Source organism: Molothrus ater, chromosome 3, assembly GCF_012460135.2.
Source record: "Molothrus ater isolate BHLD 08-10-18 breed brown headed cowbird chromosome 3, BPBGC_Mater_1.1, whole genome shotgun sequence".
Classification (NCBI taxonomy): Eukaryota; Metazoa; Chordata; class Aves; order Passeriformes; family Icteridae; genus Molothrus; species Molothrus ater.
The window spans coordinates 30927521-30937659 of NC_050480.2; the positions used below are offsets into that span (position 1 = coordinate 30927521).

The 10139-nt window shown below is 53.8% G+C and overlaps 1 protein-coding gene across 2 annotated transcripts; it reads left to right on the top strand.

Moving 5' to 3' along the window:
- The first annotated feature begins 1074 nt into the window (after nucleotides 1-1074).
- SLC35B2 (solute carrier family 35 member B2) lies at nucleotides 1075-8493 on the top strand. 2 transcript variants are annotated; one of them, XM_036381343.2, is made up of 4 exons: nucleotides 1075-1138; nucleotides 3832-4025; nucleotides 4252-4412; nucleotides 6364-8493. In XM_036381343.2, exons 2-4 carry the CDS (start codon nucleotides 3866-3868, stop codon nucleotides 7300-7302), a joined length of 1260 nt encoding a protein of 419 aa, XP_036237236.1. In that variant the 5' UTR covers nucleotides 1075-1138; nucleotides 3832-3865; the 3' UTR covers nucleotides 7303-8493. The 2 variants fall into 2 exon arrangements, with proteins under 2 accessions (XP_036237236.1, XP_036237238.1); XM_036381345.1 differs by lacking the exons at nucleotides 1075-1138; nucleotides 4252-4412 and having other exon boundaries at nucleotides 3875-4025.
- The last annotated feature ends 1646 nt before the right edge of the window (nucleotides 8494-10139 follow it).

Below are 10139 nucleotides of genomic sequence, written 5' to 3' on the forward strand. Positions count from 1 at the left end.
GGCACTTCCAGGCTGCCCAAAGAAGAGATGACCGATGCTGCAGGGCAGTGTGGGATGGTGTGGCCAGGGCTGTAGCTGGGAGCAAAGGGAAAAGGCAGAAACAAGTCATCTGCACCTTTTTGTTTGTCTTGTTATTTTAAAATAAAACTATTTGTTTTAAAATTGTGTCTTGTAAAACATCACTGGGTGGCCATGTGCTGGCTCCAGCTGGCCCTGCAGCCATGCCTGGGGCTGGGATAGGGGATTTGGAAGCAGGGCTGCAGTAGGTGCCATACTGACTGCAGTCCCTGGGCAGCACCTGTGCCAGGGAGCAGCTGTGGCTGTGCCCAGTGCAGGGCTGGCAGCTCCAAGGGGGCTAACCTGAGACAGAGGGCAGGGATGGGGCTGGGGTTCAGCTTTGAAGGCTTTTAGCTTGAATCAAGAATAGTGTGGTCATCAGACTAGGGAAGTCATCATCCCTCTGCATTTGTGAGGCCTCCCATCGTGTCCTGTGTCCAGTTCTGGGCCCCTCACTTCAAGAGGGTGCTGGAGCATGTCTAGAGAAGGGCAACAGGGCTGGTGAAGGAAGGGTTTGGAGCAAAAGCCCGGTGATGAGCTGCTCAGGGAGCTGGGAGTGTGTAGCCTGGAGATAAGGAGGCTCAGGGGAGACCTTGTCGCTCTCTACACCTCCTTGAAAGGCGGGTGTAGCCAGGTGGGGATCGGCCTTTTTTCCAGGCAACCAGTGCCAGGACAAGAGGACATAGCTTCAAGCTGTGCCAGGGGAGATTTAGGTAGGAGGAATTTCTCTACAGAAAGGGCGATGAGACATTGGAATAGACAGGCCAAGGAAGGTGGTGGAGTCACCTTCGCTGGAGGTGTGTAAGGAAAGATTGGCTGTGGCACTCAGTGCTACGGTCTAGCTGAGATGGTGCTGTTCGGTCATCGCTTGGGCTCGATGATCTCAGCTCTCTTCCAGCCTGATTGATCCTGTGCTCCTGTGACCGCGTCCCGCCCCGCCCCGCCCCGCCGGCCGCGCTCCCTCCGGAGCGGCAGGGGCGCTGTGGGGCGCGCAGCGCGCCCGCCGGGCGGGGTTCCGCCGCCGCCGCCGGGAGCGGAGCCGAGGGGAGCCGGCCGACACCGGGCCCGGGCCGGGCTGCAGGTGGGTAACGAGGCCGGGGCGGGAGCGGAGGGCGGGCCGGCCCGCGGGCGGCAGCTCCCGGCGAAGGCTGCACCGCGCTGCCGGCCTGCTCGCTGCGAACGTGGCCGCCGGGCAGGGAGGCAGCGCCGGGGCCACGCTCGTCCCGCACCCGGCCGCTCGCTGCTTCTCCCGCGGGGCCGCCGGAGCCTCGGGCAGAGGAGCCCCGGAGCGGTAGGCGTAGGGCTCGCCCCTCCCGGGAGCCCTGCGCCGTGCCCGGGGCGGGGGTGCCCCACGGGCGGCGTGGAGCGGCGGGGAGCCCGTGCCTCTGCTGTGGCCCCCGGGCAGAGGCGGCTGTCCGTCCTGGGGGGACAGGGGCAGGCAGCTCTGCGACCCGGCTGCGTGCAGGGACCGGCTCAGGGAGCAGACACGAGATGTTAGTATGGACTTGTCAGCTCCAAGCTTGCATTTGACCTCAGCCCTGCCAGGCGCTGGAGGCGCGCTGAAGAGTATCAAGGCTCTAGGCAGGGATCTTTTTCAGAGCCGGGACCCAGACTGTCCATGCCGGGCAGAGGGCTGGCTGCCAGCCCGGCTCTGAAGCGGTGTCTTTGAGAGCTGCCCTTGCAGTGCCCAGGGGAGCAGCGGCCGGCTCCGTTGTCTCGGCTCCTGGGCTGCTCCGCAGAATAAGGCTCCTTTCATGCCTCAGCATGCTCCCTGCTCAGCCCCCCCGCTTTCTACCTGTAACACTGGCGTCCCTGTTCCTTCCCAGCCTGGGCAGAGAGGGCAGGGGCGCTGCACTGAGTCAGCTCTCGGGGCCTGGGAATTGTAGCGCAGGCATAGAGAGCCATTGTCCCTCCATAGCCTCCTCTTCACGGTCGCTGTGGGAGAGCGGAGCTGATTCTCCGCCCATGGCAGCGCTGCAGAAGCTGGCTGGGTAACAGCAGGCGCAGTCGTGCTGAATGGAGCTTGCACAGTCCCTCTCAAGTTGCAAATGTGGCAACAGACCCTGTCATTTATATCTGACTTCTGCAAAAGTGAACGGCGTTTCTGCACCCCACCGTCAGCCACGGTTACTTAATACGGACAAACCCAGGAGCACTGAGCCCTGGTTTTGCATCCCACAGCATCTGTACAGCCTGCAGCAGGAGAGATTGAGTGGAGGGGTCAGACTGTCTTTTCCAGGGAGGGGGGAGACAGAGGAGTAGGAAGCAGGCAAAGAAATCCACCCCTAGCCTTGTGCACCTCTCCCTGGTCTGGGAATTTCTATGTCTTTTATGTCACAGAAGGGAGTTTTCTGGGTGAAACACAGCCCCAGCTTTGGTCAGGTTATTGAACTCCAAGGGCCTGGCCACAGTAGCTGAGGATGAGAAAAGTCCCTGAGGTCTTTCCCAAGAGGTTGATGGGAGCGCTTGCTCATGAAATGGCAGGGGACTTTCTTGCCTTTAAAGTCCTTAAAGTTTGTAATTTTCTAAGTAAAGTCCCTAAGTTTGTAAATTTCTGTTTGTAAGTTTCGTGTGGGGGCTACTAGAGGTCACAGTTATACAACATTGGGGCCAGGTACACCCCTAAATAGGGCCTAAATTCCTCTGACTCGCTTGTTTCAGGTGGAGGCGGAATTAACATCTGTGTCCCTTTCAGTCACAGGAGCTTTTCTGGTGTGTGTTTATGTAGCCAGCCCACAGCACTCTCACCTGGTCCCCAAGGAACTGGGAGGCTTTTTCAATTGAGGGAACTGGGGCAGGGATGTAGCATGGACCAGGGAAATGTTCTACCCTGATAGCAGGAATCTGCAGCTTGCTTTGTGAGGGGGGATGCAGGTGGCCTTGGGTGTAGGAAGTTGTTGCCTGCTTGCTCATTCTGTTGAGTACCTGGTACCCCTGAATATTGCAGGTCTGCCTCTGTGAGAGAGAGAACAGTGAAGGGAAGAACTCCTTCAAGGCCTGTTAAAGCTGTTTTAAAGCTGGCTAGATCACTTCCTACAGCTACAGCTGAAGAATATCAGCTATACCTCATTGCATAGTCCTTTTAAAATCCCAACCAGACAGCTGGTAGGAAAGCTCCTTTCCAGTCTTGCTTTCTGGCTGTGTTTTGTCAAGTGGGTGAACCCTGGTAATTTCCTCTGAGCTGTGAGGAATGCCTTGGCACAATTCCAGGGCTGCATGGGGAGGTGGGGGAGGCTGGCAGCCCCAAACCCTGCCTCTCTTCCATTCACCTGGTGTAGCTGGAGGGGAAAACTCTGAACTGTTTGCTTCCAGAGAAAGGTTGCTCATTGCCACAGGCTTGAAACATGAGCTTCTAGGTAGGAGTAAATTCTTATGTTCAGTGACCTTTTCGTTTTCCACCCAAAAGCTGTGCTAAAGGTTAACTTATAAAGGTGAGGTGTGAGGTGCTCCTTACATTTGGAGTAAGAGTGTAATCAAAACCAGATGGTTACAGCAGTGTTCTCTCTAATCCTGGGAATCCAGGGTTCTCAGTCCACATGTTCCAGAGCAACCACCTTTACCAGAAGCAAACACAGATGTCTGGCCTGTGCTTTTCAGCTCCAGAGGACTCTTCCTGCTCTGTGTGCTGCCAGCATCACTGTTGTCGCTGCAGTGGGTCCAGGTGGCCGTATTACAGGTGATGAGGATCGGGCTGGATGGTGGGTGTTACAGGCATGTGGAGTGGAGCTGTCCAGGTACCACTAGCCCACCACCTGCCTCTTTCTCTCTCCGCAGATTTTGCATTCCCCTCCTGCTGGCCTCCCGCCCTATGATGGCTGCAGGTGAAGAGATTGCCCCTGCCCTGCAGGACTCGTGGGGGGACTTCTGGCTCTTCCATTTCTTTGTTAATGCTGCTGGCTATGCCAGCATTGTGGTACCAGGCTTCCTCCTCATCCAGTACTTCAAGAGAAGGAACTACTTGGAGACAGGTAGGAGCGGGAGCTTCCCTTCCTCAACCTGCATTGTCAGGCGTGAGCCTCTCACAGAGCTGTGTCCCAGTGCTGTCCAGCTGCTATCCTGAAACAAATTTCTCTGAGGCCCCCGTGCTAGCAGATCTGGAGGCTAGTGAGGAGGAAGGCTTCACCTCAGGCTGGTGCAGCATGTGGTGCCCAGACTTTGGTTAATTATGTCTCCATCTTCTTTTATCCTGTTCAGGCAGAGGCATTTGCTTCCCTGTCATCAAATCATGTGTGTTTGGCTCTGAGGTGAAGTCTGTACATCAGGATGATGGCTCCCTGCCACCCCGAGCAGAGCCCACAGAGTCCTCCACAGCCCGACAGATCTTCAAGCTACTCTTGTGTGCTATTGGTCTACAGGTAGGGGTCCTGTGCATGTGTGGCTGTCCCATTCTGGAAGGAGGAAGGGGCCAGTGCATTAGTGACTGTCAGTTCCTTGGAGACCAAGCATGCAATGCTGTCCTTGATCAATACAGGGTTGGAGGAGGGGAGAGGACACTCCACCTCCAAGAGCTGTGGAGGTCCGATTAGCTTTTGTCATTTGGGTTGGAGCATCCTGTCTGTCTGATCACAGTCCTCTAGAGTCTCTGAAAATTCTGTGATTCAGCAGGTTGTTAAGGCTGCTTTTGTTCTGGCTCTCATGCCATATTAGCACATAGTTTGAGCCCTCTTTTATCCCAGGCTCCCCCAAGGGTCACTGCCTGGGGCTGATGCATTCTGTCTTGATGGATTGAATTTGAGTACTGGAGAGAAAATACTTAATTCAGCTACAGATAAACAGGAATTTAAAATCTTAGATTCCCCAAGTCTCAGTCACAGCCTGAGCATCATTAGGAAGGGCAACTTTTTTGATCTATGAGGACAAGAAATAGCAGTGTGGGCAGTGAGATAGAAAAACTGAGGTGTCCTGCAGCCAGGAAACAACTCACTCTCTGGCTTACTCCCCCAGCCTATTCAAACATGCTGTGGGCCACCAAATTCTTCCATCTCTCTGTCTTACTTTCTTGGAAGATGTGTGGTGAGAGGAAGTCTGTTACTTCTGTGAGAGGCTTGGTGTTGCAACAAAAGTAGTGGAGATGACAACCACGACAGTGATCATCCCTCGTGGACAGTTTTGTCTGCTGGTTTTGAAATTAGAATTGATTTGGATGTAAAAACCAGGCCTAGGGTGCTGGAAGTGAAAACCAATGCAGAGGCCACTGGGAAAACTGCCAGGACCTGCCGCAGGGAGCTGGCACCAAAACCGCAGCTGTGTATCAGTAGTGCTCCCTGATTTGGTCAGTCTGGTTCCACAGGCTTAAAGCAGCTCAAAGCTAACTGTTCACTCTCACCAGGATGTTTGCATTGTGGGCTTTTCTCCCCTGCCCACTGAGCAGCTGTGCTTTGGAACAGTATGTTCCTGGTTGTAACCACATGGATCAGCAGGTTGCCTCAAATGGGTGGAGTGGGGGGTGGTCCTGTCTCCCAGTGTCTCAGGGAAGCATTGCCATGCAGAGGGTGAGCAATGCTGGGGATCTCAGGACTTCTGCTGGGTAGAGTGACCCTGAGATGCGTTAGAAAGTCTTGTTTCCCAGCCTGGCAGTCAAAGAAGGGGTCAGAATTCTTCTGTTCTCATTCTCAAGGTTGTTTATTGTTTATCTATAAAATTCCTTCTCTGACCTGCCAAGGTCCGTTCAGCAGGTCAGACAGAGGCACACTGGCCACCCTTGGGGCGGTGTTATCTTTTATACTAAAAACTACATGTACTTTATTTACCATAACTTCCCAGTACCTATCACCTATGCTAGACAGTGAGTTTCTACCTTAAAACAATCCAAAAGTGGCAGCATCACAGCAGAAAATTGGAGGCCAAGAAGAAGAAGAAAGACTGGACATACCCAGATTCCTCCATCTTGCCTCCTGAACCCCCATTCTAAAAACCCAAAAAAATCTATTTTTCATCCTGTGCCAAACTAATGTCCTGCTTAGACAGGACATTAGTCTAAGAAAGTCTAGAAAGTCTAGACTTTCTTAGACTAAGAAAGTCTTAGAAAGTCTAAGCTTATTCTGCTTAGACTTTCGTGGCTTGCAGATCCTCATATAAGGTTGGTAATTTTTTCCGTGGGTTATAATCAAAGTCAGAGGCATCTTGGGCTCTGTGCCAAGGTCTCTGAGCCCCTTGGCAGGGGTTCAGGCAATCCAGGACAGCCAGAGGGATGTCCTGAATTCCAACATGGGGAAAGCAAGGATCTCCTGGGGTCTGTTCTTCCTGTTGTTGCTGGCAACTGCTGTTGTGGGTCCTGACTCTGCCTGTGCTCCTGCTGCTTTGCAGGTTTCCTATCTCACATGGGGTGTCCTCCAGGAGCGTGTGATGACGAGAACGTACGGTGCCACTGAAACAGACCCTGGAGAGAAGTTCAAGGACTCCCAGTTCCTCGTGTTCATGAACCGCATCCTGGCCTTCACAGTGGCTGGTCTGTACTGTGCCCTGACCAAGCAGCCACGCCATGGGGCTCCTATGTACAAATACTCCTTTGCCTCCCTCTCCAACATCCTCAGCAGCTGGTGTCAGTATGAGGCACTCAAATACATCAGCTTCCCCACCCAAGTGCTGGCCAAGGCCTCCAAAGTGATCCCAGTGATGATGATGGGCAAACTGGTGTCACGCAAGAGCTATGAGTACTGGGAGTACCTGACTGCTGCCCTCATCTCCGTGGGGGTCAGCATGTTCCTGCTCTCCAGCGCTCCTAACAGGACGGTGTCCACTGTCACCACTTTCTCTGGCATAGTGCTCCTGGCTGGCTACATCATCTTTGACAGCTTCACCTCCAACTGGCAGGACGCTCTCTTCACCTACAAAATGTCTCCCGTGCAGATGATGTTTGGTGTCAATGTTTTCTCCTGCCTTTTCACCGTGGGCTCGCTCTTGGAGCAGGGTGCCTTGCTGGAGTCGCTGCGCTTCATGGCCCGCCACTCGGAGTTCGCTGCCCACGCCGTGCTGCTCTCCGTGTTCTCCGCCTGCGGCCAGCTCTTCATCTTCTACACCATCAACCAGTTTGGGGCAGCTGTCTTCACCATCATCATGACACTCCGACAGGCCTTTGCCATCCTCCTCTCCTGCCTCATCTACGGGCACACTGTCACTGTGGTGGCTGGGCTGGGCATAGCTGTTGTGTTCATGGCCCTCTTCCTGCGTGTCTACGCCCGCAGCCGCATGAAGAAGCGCAGTAAGAAGCTCCCGCCGGGCGAGAGCCCTGTTCAAAAGGTCTAAGGAAGCTGAGGCCATGGCATTTAAGCCATGCCTGCTGTCCTGCCTCCACTTGAAGGCATTTGCTGGATTTCTCAGAACCCACCGAGAAGAAGAGTGGAGTATGGATAGGCAGGACCAGTGACTCAGTTTTCCACCTGCTTTTCCTGGGAAAGGGGCTGGAACAAGCCCAGGAAGCACTCTGGGCTGACACAGGTCCAAACTTTTCCATTTGCCTTAATAGGTCAAAGACTTACAGCCAAGGCACAGGCCTGGGGACACACCAGCATGGGGCTGCTGGTATTCCTGCCCCACCTCTGTCTTGTGGCTTCTCCCCAAAGTCACTGATGAACAAGGGAACTCTTCCCTGGCACCGTCTTGCCTCTGGCTAAAGCTCCTCCATTTCTGTCAGTACTACAGAGCTTGGCAGGAGGAAAGGGCAAGCAAAACACTAGGTTTCTTTTTGAAACACCTCTGAGTGAGGCAAGTCCCAAGCTGAGCCCATCGAAGGGTGGGGAGTGCTCTTCCTCCATTCCAGGAGGGGCTCTGGGTAGTACAGGCACAGGCAAGGGAAGGACTCCCAGCCTGTCCTACCCCAGGCCTGGGATCTGCTCTGGGAGGGCACTGCAGTGAAAGCCAGTACTTCCCAGTTTGGTTTTATCAATCCTTTACCCCTGCTCCAGGACACTTTTCTTTGCCTCCTCAGCCCAGGCTGATTTTTATGCAGTACCTGAGCTGGACAGTTCCCAAGGCTTGCCGAGTCCTTTGAGGTTGCTTTTTGGTTACATCTGCTGCTCTTACAGGCCAAAGGCTGCACTGCCCAGAAGCCCCAGCACCACCTCGGGGTCCCTCAGTGCTGTGATTTCTGGGCTTTGCAGTTGCCATTCAGACAAGCACAAAGAAGCCCTCTTTTTCCTGCCAGCTGGAGGCACTGGCCCTGGTTTTCCCAGGGGCTGGCCAGAGTCTGTGCCTGGAGGGCTGGGACACAGGGCAGAGCCCGCTTGCGGTGCCTTGTTCCTGCTCCACAGACAGCTGGGGATGGAGCAGTGAAAGCTGTTCTTCCCCACAAGCCTGGGTTTTATCTGTCAATCCTTTTCTCGTCAACACAACCTGACTGACAAACCAGCAGGTTTTGGTACTTTTGCAAGGCAACTTTTTTTCTCTTTTTATTTTATTAAATTAAAAATATGCTGCATATAGTGCCATGGGCGTAAATGTTGGGGTTTTTTTCCATGTACCTGGAAGGAGGGAAGAGATTTCCAACTCTTCCTGTGTCCCTAGTCTCTCTGGGACAGCAGAGTTGTCTTTCCAAATACAGGTGCCTCTCACTGTCTTTGCCAAGGCTGGAATCAACCAGGGTTGCACTCCAAGGGCCTGACAGGAGATCATTGCACACTCAACTGGGGAGCACAGCCAGGTTTGGAATGCTGCTTGTGCTGGGGGGCAGCTGAAGGAGCCATTAGCCTGAGCCTAGTTTGGCTCCTAGGTTCTCTGCATGGTGCAACTTAAAGAATTCCCAGAGGTGATACAGAGGCCTGCTGAGCAGGTGCCAGCCAGGGCCAGCGGTGCTGCAGCACTTTCTGGGGTGTACTGCAGCAGCCAGAGCCAGGAGAGGCTTGAGGTGTGGAAGGTCCATCCTCCTGGTACATGTGGGAGGCCTGGTGAAAAGCTGTGTGGGCAAGGGTGAATATGGGGTCAGAGAAAGGGCTGGGGCCTAACACAGCTAGGGAAAGGGGACACTCAGGTGAGGGTTACAAGGGAAACAGAGGAGGAGACTAGGGACAGTGGTGACTTAGCTGAGCCTGGAGGGATACCAGAGCTGGTGCTGAGCACAGCCCAGGCTTCAGAGCACTTGGCTCTCCAGCAGTTTTACCAGTGCTCCTTTTTTAGTTCTGAGCTTTTGGAGGTGCCTGTACAACCTCACAGCTTTTCATCCTGCCTTACAAATTCACCCAAATGTCTGCACTCACCATCTGCTGACATGTGATTTCCTTTGATTAAAAACAAAAAAACACATTTCCAGGTTAGGAATGGGATACAATGGGATAACCTTTCTAATTTAAATGTAGATTTAAACAAAACATTAGTGGAAAAAGAAAACCCAGGACATTAACTTAAGAAGTTAATTTTTACTGATTCACTCTTTGGCAATACTTGCTATCGAGACAGAAATCCTGGTTTTAAACAATTTGCTAGCTCAGCTCCACCGCTGTCCTAGCAGACTACACCCACACAGCTGCCACACTGGCAGCACAGTCAGTGTCTTGGTGTGCAGCAAGGGATTCCAGCAGGCTCTGCCTCCCTGTTGAAGATGGATACTTGCTAAAGGCCATTCCATTTTGTGCCTGTGGCAGCTGGCATGTGGGCAGCAAAAGAACTTAATGCAGCACAAGAAGTTAAGTGTCACTTTTCTCTGACAAACCCCAAGGGCCATTGTGGCCAGGGGTGACAAACCTCACAGAGTTTGAGCTCAGTGCAAGGGGCAGCTCAGTCAGAGGTGATGTCCCAGGCTTCTCTTCTAGGACACAGATGGAAAGAAGGCAGATACTGCCCAACACCCAATGGCTGCAGAAGGCCAAAAAGGGCAGGCTGGAGGTGGGAGGAAAGGAGTTGAGTCTTTGGCCCAACAGCTGAAGAGAGGCTGCTTGACTACAGTCCTGAGCTGTCACTCCACACCCTGCTCCACACTGCAATGGAACAGGCCGATGGCTCCTGCCACTGTCCTGCCCCAGAGGTGCTCAGGTCAAACCTGCCAGCAGCAGCTCAGGCCTGGCACAGCTCAGCCAGCTGTCCCACACAGACTGGAAATTTGCTCCCAGGCTGGGGGTCATGCAGCTCTCCAGGTGGAGAACTACTGCTCA

What these genes read in the sequence shown, in the direction of transcription:
- SLC35B2 (XM_036381343.2), top strand. Translation starts at nt 3,866, where the DNA reads ATGATGGCTGCAGGTGAAGAGATTGCCCCTGCCCTGCAGGACTCGTGG. An exon ending in AAGGAACTACTTGGAGACAG is followed by an intron (nt 4,026 to 4,251) that starts GTAGGAGCGGGA and finishes TATCCTGTTCAG; the next exon opens with GCAGAGGCATTTGCTTCCCT. An exon ending in TGTGTGCTATTGGTCTACAG is followed by an intron (nt 4,413 to 6,363) that starts GTAGGGGTCCTG and finishes GCTGCTTTGCAG; the next exon opens with GTTTCCTATCTCACATGGGG.